Source organism: Ictidomys tridecemlineatus, chromosome 3 (assembly GCF_052094955.1).
Source record: "Ictidomys tridecemlineatus isolate mIctTri1 chromosome 3, mIctTri1.hap1, whole genome shotgun sequence".
In the NCBI taxonomy this organism is placed as follows: domain Eukaryota; kingdom Metazoa; phylum Chordata; class Mammalia; order Rodentia; family Sciuridae; genus Ictidomys; species Ictidomys tridecemlineatus.
Genome location: NC_135479.1, coordinates 116,452,605 through 116,468,611, shown reverse-complemented (window position 1 = coordinate 116,468,611; position 16,007 = coordinate 116,452,605). Strand labels below are relative to the sequence as shown.

Genomic DNA, 16,007 nt, shown 5'->3' with positions numbered 1-16,007 from the left:
GATGAATCTACCGGTAAATTAAATGCTGGAATTGAAAATACACAGGTGTTTTGGTAAAATCAACAAATGACTTGAAATTACCTACCATGAACAAATCCTGTTCTAATAGCTATGGAGGATTAAAAACATATACAGCTCAGGTCTTGTTAGCAATTTATAAAAGACCTATGCATGTAGAATACTAAATAGCAAGAAGAGATTTAAATAATAATTGAAGAAAAACTATAGAAATAATACATTAATGCTATTCAGGGTTCCTTGCCCAGTGATAATATTAGCAAATATTATCATAACTTACAGAGGTTAAGATGAAATGGTGATTTTATCATTATCACTATTTAAATTTTTCTATGACTATATTAATTCTTATCTAAAATATTTGCATTACAGAAACAACTAGAGGATTACCTGACAAAGATACTAAAAATGCCCATGTATAGAAATTATCATGCCACAGTAAGTACTCTTCAGTGATTTAAATTTTGAAGTAATTTCTAAAAGAATAAATTGTGAGCTGAATTTTGAGTGATTTTTTTTTAACACAGTGCTTGCATCCATATTTACATTTTTCCTTGAATTAAAACAAATTAATGAATGCAAAATTGATTTGACAGCCGGGAGCCAGTTTATGGCGATATGATGCTATATTTAAAATATTGAATAGAACTTAATATGTCTCTAACAACAGACTTAAGTGAGCCCGAGTGCTACCGCAGACTGGATTATCTAGAAATCAACCCTGTTCTTTCCTCAGGCTTCTTCTGCCAAAAGTCCTTTTGAGTTCCAGAGAAAAAACTTTAAGCAGTAAGTGATGAAAACAGCTAAGCAGAGTTGAATACCCAAGACTTTCTGGAGCATATTTGGATGGCCATCTGATTGGCCTGTCTTTTCATGTGAAAGTGAGAAGCTTGAGAAAGCCAGGCTCTTCTTAAGGAAGAGTTCTCAAGAAAAGAGAAGAGGGTGTTGGGGATTGGAGATTGGAGGTACCCTGGAGATTGATTTTGGGAGCCAGGCAGCTGGCAAGCAGGAAGAAGCAGGTTTACAGCCAGCATACAACCAGCTCTGCCATCTTAGGGGCCCTTGAGGATAAAGCAATTTAAAAAGATTAGTTTTCAGTTATTCAGAGGTCTGGAAACTGAGAATGTCTGGGTGTAGACTGTATTGCTGTAGGGTCAGTGCATGGTGCAGAACATAAAGAGTAGTGCACTTGTGACTTGGCCTCTAGTTTAGTGAATACCATCACATAAATCCGTAAATGAAAGAGGGTATATTCAGGAGAGGAATAGAGAGCTTGGCTCTGCTGAGTTTCTCAGTGGTGGGAGGTGCCCTTTTGCTCCTGCTTGCATATTCCTGGGAAGCTGGTCCAAAGATGCGCACGCACACCTGCTTCCCTTACACATAGCTGGCCCAGAGCCAGCCTGCTGCTCATCTCCTGCAGCAGCTCATGCAGGGATATTTGATGGACTTTAGGGAACTTCTGTGTCTTCCTAGAGAAGCATTTTCTCAAGAAAGTCAGCAGTTTGGGTTCCATCAGAGGATCTCCAGAGTAGGGTGATGGGAGGGGTCAGGTCTTTTCTAGGATTTAGAATCATATAAGGTTGAAATAACATCACAGGTAAGGGAGCTCTGCTGTTGTTACTAAAAACATTGCCCTCTGTTACAGTTTGTGAAATCAGATGTGCTGTTTTCTTTAATGCAGAATTATTTAAATGTATACTAATACCTGTGTCAATAATCTTCCATTTTTCTTACTTTTCTGCCTGCCTGTGACTTTACTTGTACTATTTCTTTTGTTTTTAGGACAGTACTTAGTGAGTTCATTCTTTTCTTTCCATGTACATTATTACATTTTGGATTCTGATGTCAACTAAAAAATGTACATTATTACATTTTGGACTCTGATGTCAACTAAAAAATGTTTATATTTTTTAAGTGTTCATTTAAATTACTTTTCCAGTCATAAAAATCTTTTCAAAGTTAATCTATATTGTGTTTAGATATCCCAGGGTGCCTTATAAGTATTTCCTTTGGAGAAGAAAACCTAGTTAGTAACTTGATAAATATATTATCCCCATCAAAAGTGAGGGGATCTCATATTACTAAGATTATTCCCTCCAACAGCTGAATTCTCCAAAATGATTCAAGCATTAGATACAATTTGATATACATTAATTCTCTAACCTTATTTTCCTTTCATATTAAATTTAATCTGGTCTAAAGACTAGATTCACAGGTCTCCACATCACATTCATAAAATTAGATTGGCATCTATGTGTTTCCCTTGGTAATTATGAGAAATTTTTAAAAACCCATCTGCAAAAAGCATACTACAAATCATTTTTATATATGCACATATAATAAGTTTATACTTTAAGAGTACAAAATGAGTCTATTTAAAGTTAATTCAGGTCCTTAAACTGATAGCATCATGGATCATAGATCAAGGAACTAGATAGGATACATCCTCATTAACTCTAGAATGGTCCAGATCTATATTTGGAATCTATGCTTTTGACAAATAATTTGGGTGATTCTTATCTGGAGAGTTTGAGAGATAGACTAAAATGCTATTGCCAACTTTAAAATGTCTTGGTAAAGTTGAACTACTTTAAAAAGTGGAGAAAGATTATTGTGGGATTTGTGTAATAGGATTTACCAGAAAGAACTGTGTTTAGGCTTCAAAGCAGTGACTGTTCAGTTTTCTCAAATGGATTTTGAAATTAGACATGGAGAGTTTTTTCTTTTTCCTTTTATTAAGTCATTGGTTGGGTAGGCACTCAGACAACAAACTCTTCCAGGATTATGAAGACTTTGTTTTTATTTCCTTTTTTCCTCCTTGTGGTTGGGACAAACGGGATATCCCAGTGTTCTAGCTATTTCTGCATCACAGTTCCGTCAGAGATTATTGGTAATTCAGTCAGTTTCCTGAATGTAAAGTGGGCGTACCTGTACTTTACTTTCTTACTTGACATAAATTTGTGAAAGAAGTAGCGCTCCGTACCTGAGTTGTACAATAACAAGAACTCATGTAAGAATTCCTCTTGTGTTCTGAAACTGAGTCAGTGCCCACTAACAGGGCACTTTAAATAGTTACTGGAAAATGCTTATCTTCCAGGGAATTGAAAGGAAGAGGAATAAGGAACAATCAATTTATTTATTTTTCTTACCTAAGATTAAAATCTATGTGTGGAACGAAATGCACTGTTTTCTAGAGAAGTCCCTAAACTGATAGGATCTTATCTTAATCCTAACTTGAAGTAAATCATTTCACTTCTGTAATTCAGATGCCTTATCTCCAACATAGTGATTAGTTTGAAATCTTGCTTGGAACCTCCCACAGATCAATAGTATTGAGTTCACCTCCCTCCTTCATAGGATGAATAACTTTAACTTGAATGGAAAAATAGGTAGGGAATAAGATGCACACAGGGTATCCATTTCAACAGAGAAGAGCTGTACTGAATCAAATACCTGCATTTGCAGATTAAGGGAGGTGCTTTCTTTCTCCTGATGGAATCTCAGAAGGATGCAGACCTTAGTCCAATCTTAGCATTCCTACATTGATGAGATGTCTCCTTCGTACCCTGTACCTCTGTTAACTTTTTTTTATTTGGAAGACAGCCATCCCTAGAGTACCTGGGCCTCCTCTTCTCCATCACCAGAGGATTGCCTTTCCCAACCCTCTCATCTTCCTGTGTCTGAGAATTTCCCATTTGCCCACACACTTAAATTTTGGCTACCTGAGGAATGGAAGGGGCCTCTGAAAGTCATCATCCCCTTATCCTTCAAAGATAGATGGAAAGGACAGGGTGATTGCCAGGTTATTTCTAGGGCCCGTGTTACCCTTAGGTTTGGTTGCTTGCCTCTTGGCACGAAAATTCCTGCAGCACGTTTCTCTAACCTTTCAAGTATCCAATTGATAAGTCACATTGGAATTTTCAACTTGAGACAACCTATTGCCAAGAACATTATTTAATTGAATTTTTCACAACTCCTTCTCCAAAACAAAAACAAAAAGATACCCATTGGTACTTTGCACAGTAAATCCCATGGGATATTGTTAGGTTCAAATGATCTTTAAATTCTTTTACCTGAGAATCATATGCCCAAATGGAGAATGGAATTCTTATCACTGAAGATGCACTGAGAGGTTTGCACAACATAATCTTTGTAAAATTGCACATTTTGTTCATTTGGTTTCCCTAGAAATTGGTGATAACACATTTACTTTCAATTTGAAAAATCTGTATTTGACCATTATTGCCAATAGTTTTTTTCTTTTCTCTATAATAGTGCTGATTTCTCTTTGAAATCTCCCGTTAGTCAAACTTTAATAAGCCATTAAGATAAATTAAATTTCATAGTAATGTACAATTATAATGCATATTTTTATTTAGATGAAATTCCTCACATTTAGCAATTTTGTTATGTTCTAAAGTTATGAATTATATTAAGAGATTATTTCTGTTGTTAATTATTAAATGATAAGAGCTATATAAATAAGAATATCTAGAAATTAGACAAGTGGCTTCCTTGATTTTTGTCTTTAGTTCTTATTCTTCCATTCAGTTCTAAGTGCATAAGTTAGTTTACACATCTGTAGTAGTTTCTTCAAATGTAAAATAGGATTTGCATCATCCTAGAGATAAAATGAGAAGTTATGTCTTAGGGTCTTAAAATATTTTGCATTCTGTGGTTGACAGTCTGAATGTCATTTCTAATAACAACATAGGTTACTACATTTTCCAATTAGAAAGTATTTTCACAAATCAGATAAAAAATGTATGGTGCTGAATCACTGAGTTTTATATAAGAAATGAAATTTAAAGACTTTGGCTTTTAAAATTCTTATTTAAAAAGTATTATGTGAAGATATGTTTAACTTGGGATTTTTAAAAGTTATTTAAATGCTTTTAATTTGTCTTTACAACTTATGCGTAGGTTTACTGAATTTTCATTAAACTCTGAACATATTTTTCAGTTGTCATCTAATATCTGTATACTGTGAAAAAAATCAATAACTAAATCTGATAGGTAAATCCTTTTTAATTTTAAAAATGTACTTTCTTCAAATAACCCAAGAAAAGAAAGAAATATAAACATTTAATTGAATCTCACAAGAATTTACGATTCTTAAAATATTTGTAATTTTTTCTTATAATATTAATATTAAGCATTTCCAAACAGATATAAAGTGTGTATTTCATTTGGTAAATCTCAGTTACAAACCTAGATCAAGTGCCACTTCCTCTGTGATATCACATTAGACAGGTGTGCTCTCCCCTCCCCCTATTCTGTAACTTTATAACTGCTTTCATGTGAAACCTGCCTGGTTCTTCCCACAGAACTTTGTTCCATGTCTAATCTCCCTTCTCTGTACTTCCTGATTGATGCTGGGAGAATATTTTTTTCTGTAGAAGCTGATAGTGGCATGGTTTAAGGACTACTGGCAGATCTAGACTTACTGTTGGCTGCTTAAAAAGAACAAATCTGCAAATTGGGAATATCACTATTTCTAACTTTGGTTGTTTCAAGGATTACTGTAAAACCCCTGCACATGTTAAGCACGACATACTATCAATTTGGTTTTCACTCTCTGTGTCTATGTTTGCATGTAGCTCTCACCCAGCTAGAATATGCAAAGTACTTAATTTGAGCAAGATAAAGGTTAGATGACATTTTGCTTTTGCAGTTTAGTTTTGAGGATGATGAATTTGGTCTCACTTGGTACCAATTCTATCCTTTGCTAATTATGGATGTTAGACAATTTACCTAAACCAGGGGTTGGCTAACTAGAACCCATGGGCCAAATAGAGCCCACTGCCTGTTTTTCTATGTTCTGTGAGCTAATAATAGAATTTTGTGTTATAAGTGGTTGAAAAAATTTAAAGAATAAAACTTTGTGACATGAAGTTATATTTTATAATTACATAAAAAAGTTTTATTCAACACAGCCACACACGTTTATTTATGTGTGACTTATACCTGCTTTCCTACTACCATGGCAGAGTTGAGCAGTTGCAACAGAGACTTTATGGCCCTCAAAGCCCAAAATATTTACTGTCTGATTCTTTGCAAAAAACCTTAGCTCGCCCCTGCTCATTTTCCTCTTCTATGCAATGGGAAAATAGTAACTACCTTCAGAGGGGTTTGAGGTAACGTGTGAAAACTGCCAAACACAATGCCAACACATAATAAGTCTTCAGTACATGTTAGGTGTCGCTGTTGTTATTACAATATTTATAGGTTTTAATCTGATAATTTTTACAATGAAGATGGTCCTCAAATTCTCTTCCTTTTTGACTCATCAAAAATAATTCTTCCTGTTAGGCCTGATGTTCCCTAACTTCTCTGCAACATGCAATGCCACGATTTCCTCTTACCCTTCTTCACCTCGTTCACTAAGGACAGCTGTGCATCCTGTTGCCTTCCTGCTCCTTCTGTTCTCTTCCCCTTCATCCCTCACTTCCTCCTGTTCCTGCATCTGGCCCCACCTCACTGCCTTCATATGTTCTTTTATTATTGGGTGCACCCTATGCCACAGAACCTTCTCCTCCAACAACAAAAATGAACGCAGAGCAATATTGGAAGTGAAGTCCCTTTCCTTGGCCTTCTTGAGCATTTGGTCTCCACATCATCCTTCATGGTTGTGTTTTAGCTATGTGCTTCTAATCAGTACTTTCTCAGGGCAATACCATCATTATCGATCTCTCTAGTCTTTAGAGTGTACCAAACAGCATTTGCCCATAGCGGTACCCAATAATGTGTTTTTGTAAACAGAAATGAATTTCCTTCCTTCCTTCCTTTCTCCCTTGCCATCCCTCCTTCTTTCTCCCTCCCCGGTTCTTTAACTTTCTAAAGTGTGTTTTTTTTTTTTTTCACTTCTTTCCAGACAGAATTCCTTGACATAAGCCAGCTGTCTTTCATCCGCGATTTGGGACCAAAGGGCCTGTGAGTTCCAGCATTGGATGCTTAGAGAGAAGTGTGAAAAGCTGATGTGCAGTGACATTCATTGTGGCAGCAGTGATGGAGTGCCCCTGGATTTGCCGCCAGCTTGTTTCCCCAGTAGACTAAGACCAACTGAGGAGACCTGCTGTAAGAAGCAGAGCGTCTCCTTCGGTAGATGATGGTAGCAATGGCTCCACCATCTTCCTAATATGCTGACAGCTCAGCTTCCTCCTAACCCAACATTGGGAGTGTTCAGTACCCACAGCAAGGATGGTCTGTGGGAGAAGGCACTCAAACAGACAAAAAAAGTCCTTTTCCAATCACTTACAAAAGTTTACAGTCACTCATGTTGATGGCTATTGAAAAATCATTATTCTCCTTCACAATATTAGCTCTTGGTCATAGAAAGTGCTTAAGTTTTAATTCTGGTTAGGATCCCTGTCAGTCATTGTTTTAAAATTGTTTTTGTTTTTTAGACATTGTTATTGCTCCTCTTGTCACTTTTTTTTTTTTTTTTGGTATTGAGAATCAAAGCTAGGGCCTTGAGCATGCTAGGCAAGCACTCTACCTCTGAGCTACCTCCCCAGCCCCTCTTGTCACATCTTTCAAAATCAAGATAAGACCAACTTCCAAAACTAGTGGCTTTGCTCTACTTCCTTTGGTGTGGCTCCATTGTTGGAACTGTGAGTGGAGGGACGCAGAAATGTGCTGGAATCTGTGGGTGAACACCCCTCCCCATGCCAAGTCTCAGCAGTGGGACCAAGAAGAAATGCTTGGAGTCTTTTTTAGGTTGTCATAGTGACTGGAGGGAACATGTAGCATTGAGAGCCAGGAGCCAGCAAGCCTAATCTTCTGCACTGTGCACAATAGAGCTGCACAGCCCTACATGCAAAAGAGGTCTATGTGACTGGGGTGCTTTCAAGACTAGCTGCTGGAATACCCAGCCTTATCAGCGTGTCACTTAGCACGCTGAGGGTGAAGGAGGAAAGAGTGGGGAAGAAAATCATGTGAGGAATGAGACCATTTATTTAGTCCTAAGTTGGGAAGCGGAACAAGCCAGGTTTGAAGATGGTGGATTAATTTGATGTCTCTTTCAGAGAAGGTATGATCATGAAGCGATCTGGGGGACACAGAATACCGGGTTTGAATTGCTGTGGTCAGGGAAGAGCCTGCTACCGATGGTCCAAAAGGTAGGACTGACGAGTTTTGTGTGTGTGTTTGTATTAAAAAACTGGGTGTTTGGGGAGTATTTATATACTCCTTTATATAAATCCTTTTTAAAGTCATGGCAGAACAAATTTTATTATATTTTAAAATTCAAATTCCAGCATCCATTTCAAAAATCCTATTCAAAATTAGACTAATAGGCAGAATATATAAACTTTATGCCTAAAATCCCAGTGGAGGGGCTGGGAGTGTAGTTCAGTGGTAGAGCATCATGCACCTGGCATGCCTGAGGCCCTGGGTTCAATTGCCAGCACCCCAATACATTTAATTAAAAGGCAAGAAAATCCAATTGATATAAGACTCCAAAACTGGTCCTCCAAAGAAGAGGTATAAATGGTCAAAATAACTATCTGAAAAGAAGCTCGGCCATCTCTAGTCATTAGAGAAATGTACATCCAATCCACAATAAAATACAGTGACTCTAATGAAAAAAAGATGGATCATAATAAATGTCGATGAAGATGTAGAGAAATTGGGACCCTTAAACATGGCTGATGGAAATGTGAAACAGTGCAGTACTTTGCAAAGTTCTTTACGTTGTTAAATGTAGAGTTACCGTATGTCTATGTGCATATTCAAAATATCTATAAGTAATATGGGGACCTACCTCCAACCATATTTATTTAAAACAACACCAACAGAAAATATCATTAAGTTGGGCTTTTACTTTCAGAGCTTTGAAAGGCTGGAAAAAATTATAAGTAAAGGATTACAAGGAAAGATTTCACTGAAGAAAATAGAAACTTTTTTGTTATAAAAAAAACATTTTTACTAAAATAGAGAGGGAAATAATACACTGGCCAAAGAATTTGCTTTCAAATAAACTCTCCTGGATAAACTTTCCCAGCCCACTGTGGCCCCATGCGGATTCCTTGTGACCACTTACTGACAGTGCTGTGCTTTGGTAATCCAGGTGCTATATGGTCAGCGGCTATATGGTCACCATGGTGTTGCATGCGGGCTTGGGCGTTAAGCACTGATGATTCTTTGCCCCCAAACTCTGGGCTCCAGAACCCTCCTGCCTGTGTGCAGAGTGAACTGTAAGTTGAAGCAGCTCCCTAGATTGCTCCTGACTCCTATCAGTTCCCCACCCTCAGCTGAGATGATTGTCTGCTGCCCTATGCTGTCTTCTAGAGCTGCCGGGCAGGCTCAGAGCCCGATTGCCCAGGATAAATTGCATGACAACACACCTTGCTGGCTCCCTTCCTGGCTGGTCTGCCTGTCCTACCCTACTGGTGCTTCCTGGTGCCACCTCCCTAATAAGCTACTCTACACATATCCTTAGAGCTCACTTCTCAGGCAAACCAACCTAAGGCAACTACTTAAGGAATGGAAGGCCTTGGTCAGCTTCCTGCAGTCACTTATGGAGGGCCTCGTGTATACCAGGTTGTGTTCTCGCTACTGTGGAAACAAGGTGCCACCCTCATGAGGCTCTGTGTGAGGGAAAAGTAGGCAGTGATGACGTCAATGAGCCAAGTAAGTGATTTAAATTTAGTTGGCCACAGAGATAATGGGATAGTGAGGGATTTGGGGATTAGAATGGGTGACTTTAGCTGCTGGAGTCAAGGAAAGGCTCCCGAGGAGTTGAATTTGAGTTATGACCTTTATGAGAAGCAGCAGCCACCAGATAGGGAGGGATTTTGTTATATATATGAAATGTGGGTGGCCCCCCTCCTTTTTTTAACTTTAGATTAAATCATGTTTCAACCAGGACAATCTAAAAAAGATATGATCCTCCCTGGAATGAAATGTGTCATCATTTTAAATTGTGTAAATCTTTCTGTGAAGATTAAAGCCTTGGTTCCATATTAATATTTCCTGAGCCATATTCGAGGGATTTAAAATATCAGACATCATATATGGATGATAAAGAGTAGCTGACAAAATTAGTTTGAGAAGTTTCTCACAGTAGAAGTCTATTGTATTGGTGTCTAAAGCAGGGGAGTTACTTTTAAAAGTGACATTCATTTTTAACTTTTTAATTATTTTCTTAAGTATCCACAGAAAGCATTTGGGATCACTTTTTTTTTTTGTACTAGATATTCAACTCAGAGGTTCTTAACCACTGAGCCACATCCCAAGCCCCCCTTTTTTTTTAAACATATATTTTATGTAGAGACAGGGTCTCACTGAGTTGCTTAGAGACTCCTAAATTGCTGAGGCTGGCTTTGAACTCATGATCCTCCTGCCTCAGCCTCCCAAGCCATTGGGATTACAGGTGTGTACCGCAGTGCCTGGCTGGATCACTTTCTTAATTATTCTATAGCAACAAACCAAAATAAAGCAAACAAGGCAGTTAAACTTTCAATCAGATCTCAAAATGACCATGTCTCAGGGACAAGGAAAAAAAAAAAAGAGCAACAGAAAAAGCATTTTTTTCCTCCACAGTATGAAACATCTTATCATAGAGCTCATTTATTGAGCAAATTCTCTGTACCTTATAGTAGATTCCATATTAAATTTCTCATCTCAAATTATGTCTCAAGAGATGTATAGATGTTAAAAAATGAATTTAACATTTACACTGGTAGACTGTAAACTATACCAAGAATTAATATTTTAGACAGTGACAAAATTTAAATTGTCTTATTCATTCTCTGGGAACTGTTCACGCAACCACTATTTAGTTAGGATGGTTGCCTTGCCTGAAGACTTCTTGATGTATATTCTTCTATTAAAGAAAAAAAAATCTATTGACAAGAAAGGAAGGAAGAAGGAAGGAAGGAAGAGAAATCAGAGGAGTTTCAATGAAGAACATAATTAAGAACTTTAAATAAAGTCAATTTACCCCATCTGATGACCGTTGAGAATAACTCATCACTGTCAAAACAGAAACCATGGCATTCAGTTTTTAAAATCCAGCTATCAGTGCTCCACAGTTCCATATCTCCAGGCTACCTCAACTTGGAGGAGCAGGGGAGGCACTGCTTATACAGGATGCCACTCACCCCCTGGAGTTGAGCAGGGCCCTGGCAAAACACGACCATCTCATTTCTGTTGTTAAACAGGGCTGCATCTATGCAGGGTCTCTGTGAATTAGAGAAAACCGCCCCATTCCTGCAGGAAGATACAGCCTGCACCAGCACCTCTAAGCAGGGCACACTCACACAGTGGCACCTGGTGACCTGTCCCTGCAGGAGTGTTTTGTAGCCCTTGACCCTGGTGGTTATGTCCCAAGCTTGTGCTCTTGAGAGACTTTCTCCGATTTGTTTTTGACTGTTAATGGCTGGAACTTGTGGCATCTGGATGTGAACCACCCCACTGTCATGCCACCCTGCTGTCCCTGGTGTGGAGTTCTGGCTGGAGTTGGCTCGGATGTCAATTAGATACCCTTGACTTTCAGGCAGGTGAAGACACAAGTCTAGGACATTTGATGTTCTCAGATCATCAGCTGTGGTTTCCAAAGCCTGTGACTGCTTCCTGGTCAGCCACATAGCATGCCAATGCCAGACAGCTGGGCCTGTGTCACATGTCTGCACTCTAGCTTGCATCACAAGCCAAACACAAGGAGGAGCTTTCACAAATATGCATGCTCTGTCTACTCTCTTAGCCTTAACCAGATTTTATCAGCAGGCAGCTACGTGTCTGGACTCAGTCCTTCCAGAATCCCTGAGTCACCTTCGAAATCAGGGCCTTGGCGTTTACATTTCTTCTAAAATGTATAATGGCTGCATTTGCTGAAGATCGTTCTGGAGAATATGACCCTTAAATTGTTTGGTGGTCTTACGTTAGGTTCCTCAGTGAGAAGCACTCAAAGTTTGGGTGAGACTCCTTTATTTTTTTAGTTTATTCATCCAACAGGAAAAACCAGGAAGCTCAGATCCACTTTCGTGTGCTATCTCTCTGCTACATGAGCTGACCCCCCTTGATGTGGCCTTTGCCTATTTTCCCTACTCTTTCCTTACACGTGGCCCCCTCTTCCCTCTGCATGGGGGCGGGGTGCACCTGGACCATCTTTGGGATGTTACTGTTGGGACCCTTCCAGATCTCACACAGACACCAGCTCTTCACAGCCAGGCAGAGGACTCCTCCTCTTTGAACTCATCCCTTTTGCTTCTCCCTCTAGTCCCTATCCCATTTGGCTTAGAATGATCACAGTTTGTAGCCCCCATGAGCCTAGTAAGGTCCTCCAAGAACACACGTCCATGTCTTGATTTATCTTGGTGCTGTTTCCCCATCTACCCTTATTCTCAGCTTAACTCTTTACTTTTCCATTGTGAAGCTGTTCAATATATATTGAATTGAATGGAAATACTTTTGAGAAATGCCCCTGTCCCACAGAGTAGTAAATTTAATAAAATTTACTACGAAGCTAATTCACCAATTAACAAATAAGAGTGATGGCTTACACTTAAAAAAAAAAAGTTTTACTTTATGAATCAGTAGAGTCTCATCTACAGTTTTTAGAGTACCTAAAAAACTACATTTTTATCTACAGTTTTTAGAGTATCTTATACTTAAGACTCGTCATAATAATTTATGCTTTTTGTTTCAGTCGTTCGACACAATTTTGAAGTTCTTGTTCCCTTCATACAGGTGGTTAATAGTGAAAGACTCCTTCCTGCTGTATATGAAGCCAGACAGCGGAGCTATTGCCTTCGTCCTGCTGGTAGATAAAGAATTCAGAATCAAGGTGGGGAAGAAAGAGACAGAAACAAAATATGGACTTCGAATTGATAATCTTTCAAGGTAGAAAGTTCAAAAATTTATTTTGTTATTTTATTTTGAGAATTTTTAATATTTATTATTTAGTTTTTGGAGGACACAACATCTTTGTTTGTATGTGGTGTTGAGGATCGAACCCGGGCCGCATGCATGCCAGATGAGCACGCTACCGCTTGAGCCACATTCCCAACCCAAAAGTTCAAAAATTAAAAAAAAAAAAATTTAAAAATTAAAAAACTCTCAAAGCCAAATTTTTCTCTCAAGAAAATGTAAAAAATAAAAATTTTAGAAAATGTGTTATTTAGAACTTATCCTCAATGTGAAGTAAATGAAATGATTTTTTCTTCATATGAACTTTATTAAATTTTTTATTTGTTCTAATTAGTTACACATGATAGTAGAAAGTATTTTGACATATTATACATATATGGAATATACTTTCTCATTCTTCTGGTTATATGTAATATAGAATCACATTGGTGTGTCATCATATATGCACATAGGATAATAACATCTGATTCATTCTGTCTTTCCTATTCCCATCCTCCCTCCCTTCCCTTCATCTACTCTGAGTACTTCTATTCTTCCTTCCCCTCCCCTTATCATTCATGTAAGAGTCAGAATAAGTGATGCTAGGGGTAGATATATGCCTATTTTAACAAAATTTACTTCTAAGCTAATTCACCAATTACCAAATAAGAGTGATAGCTTACACTTAAAAAAAAAGTTTTACTGTATGAATCACTATAGTTAGTAAAACATGTAAAAAGGGATTTCATTCATAAAATTCTGTTTACAGTTTTTAAGAAAAGATAACTTGAAAAAATACTTCAGTTATGTACTTATTATAGATTGTTATTAGTGAGTACATGTGTGCAGATATGTGTGTTTCTTTCTGGAAGATCGTAATTATACGATTATAATTATAATTACGTAATTATACGTAATTATAAGTAATTATAATTATAAGTGATACGCAGATATACGTATGTATGTGCATATACATGAATATTGGTACATATGCACACACATATACACATTTGCCTTTGTATAGTTCACCCTCATGTATATAAATATATATTCATTTCTTTCTCTCTTTGTACAAGTACCAATAGATACGTGCACAAATGTACATTTGTGCGTGTGTGTGTGTGTGTGTGTGTGTGTGTGTGTGTGTGTATAAAGACTCTGCCCTTCCTGTTAGTCTCTGAGAAGGGAATATTCAGGATTGTTGAAAATGCTGTGGTGCTGCCATTCACCCTTTCTCCTGGCATTGTGTTCCTCTTTTCCATGACTTTCCAGAAGTTAGGCTACAGTTCTGATGGGTCGTTGCAACAGCTACTTTATTAGCTTCCTCATCTTCATTTCCCACCTGACTTACTCAGGCAACATTGCCAAAGGAATTCATTCAAATCCGGATTTCCCTGGCCTCCTGCCTGGTGTCTGTGCTCCTCGTCATTTTGTCAAATACCCCCAGGTTCTTCCACTTAGGATCTCAGGCCCTTGATCTCTGCCTGTATTGCCAACCCCTCCTGGGGACAGCCTTCACGGTTCTGTGGAGGCAGTTCCTTTGGCCACCCTGCCCACACTCTGCTTTCTCACCTCCTTGCTGTCTTCCTTCCTCCCCTTGACCCCGCAGCTCTGATCCGTATCCTATGACAAGGCCTCTGTCTGTCACTTACCTCTCCCACAGCATCTTTTCCCTTAGTAGGTTTTCAGAGGCATTTCAGCCCATGCAGTAATAGCTGAGTGATAGACTAAGCCCAGGCACCTTTCCTGCCCTGCCCCCCTGCCCTGCCCCCAGCAGCTCACTGTGGCTCCTTTGCCACTCCTGATGGAGCTGTTTCCCTCCTCCCAGCTCCATCACTCCTTCCCTGTTTGCACCCTAGCAGCATCCGCCACTCTGAAGGCCAGTGGCTGACAAATGGAGGGGAGCCTTTTATACATCCCTAATCTTTTGAATAATTATTTTAGAGCCCATAAATAGCACCTTTCTGGCTTCTCATGAACCCCCCCCCAAAAAAAAAAAAACCCAAAGAGAAAACTTATGCTCCTCATTCACAGTCCTCTTTGTTGTATCAGTGTGTTGCTGGATTTCTGCTTCAATGACAGAGAAATGGCTGGCTCCCATATCTTGTTTGTCTTTGAACTTGGCATTGAAAAAAAAAACCTTTCTGCAACCTAATCTGAATTTGTTTTCAGCAGTTATAAATCTGTAACCACTTAGAAGAGTTCAGTCATTGTGACAGAAAAATCCAGTGCAAAGTGGCTTATACCAGAGAGAAGTCATCAGCCACGTTAGGCAGGGCTGATTCTGAAACTCAGACTATGTCATTGACACATTTTCCCTTCTTTTCTCCACTCTCTCATCTGTGGATCTGCTGCATTCTCAGACTGGTCTCCTCATGGTGGCAAGATAGCTGCCTCCCAGGCTCACACCAGATCCAGCGGGAATGGGTATCTTCCTGGCATTTCTGAGCAAGTCCTCAGGTTTCCTCTTACTGGGTGGAATTGACTAATGCTTTCATGCCCAAACCCGTTTCAGGGATCAGGAAGTGAAATATGCCACTTTGCTTAGCTTTGGACTTAAAGAAGAGAAGGAATGACTCTCCTCAAGTGCAATTGGGATGGTATTTCTAGAACCTAAGGAAGTGGACACTGGACAGTAACAAAGGGAAATGCCCTCTAGAGGGACCAACAGTTCTCTAACTGACACTTAAAAGTAGGGACTCACTTGGTACTTCTTTCATGACCCTCTTCATAGCCTAGCACAATTATGGATCTATTGTAAGTAGAATTTTGCAAAATACATGTTTGCGAGTGAATGAGTGAATAAGTACTTTGAAAATTGTACCAAAATTTTTTAGAAGCCTGTTTTTTAATGTTCTCTGTCTAAATGTTTCCATTCATGTTTGCTACAGTACCAGATAAAACATGGAGTGTTTAATCTTTAAGTGTGTAGAACACAAGAGTGATCATTCTTTCCCACATTTTGGTTTTCTTGAAAGGACGCTTATTTTAAAATGCAACAGCTACAGACATGCTCGGTGGTGGGGAGGAGCTATAGAAGAATTCATCCAGAAACACGGCACCAACTTTCTCAAAGATCATCGATTTGGGTCATATGCTGCTGTCCAGGATAACACCTTAGCTAAATGGTAAGATAT

The 16,007-nt window shown here is 38.6% G+C and overlaps 1 protein-coding gene across 4 annotated transcripts in view; it reads left to right on the top strand.

Annotated features, from left to right (window-relative positions):
- Window positions 1–16,007, top strand: part of Pld1 (phospholipase D1) — a 205,185-nt gene that overhangs the window by 90,584 nt on the left and 98,594 nt on the right. For all 4 annotated transcript variants that reach the window (XM_078043643.1, XM_078043641.1, XM_078043644.1 and 1 more), the window contains 5 exons: window positions 391–456; window positions 6,893–6,951; window positions 8,046–8,138; window positions 12,712–12,864; window positions 15,849–15,998. In XM_078043643.1, the coding sequence (XP_077899769.1) occupies window positions 391–456; window positions 6,893–6,951; window positions 8,046–8,138; window positions 12,712–12,864; window positions 15,849–15,998 (521 nt within the window). The remainder of the gene's footprint in view (window positions 1–390; window positions 457–6,892; window positions 6,952–8,045; window positions 8,139–12,711; window positions 12,865–15,848; window positions 15,999–16,007) is intronic.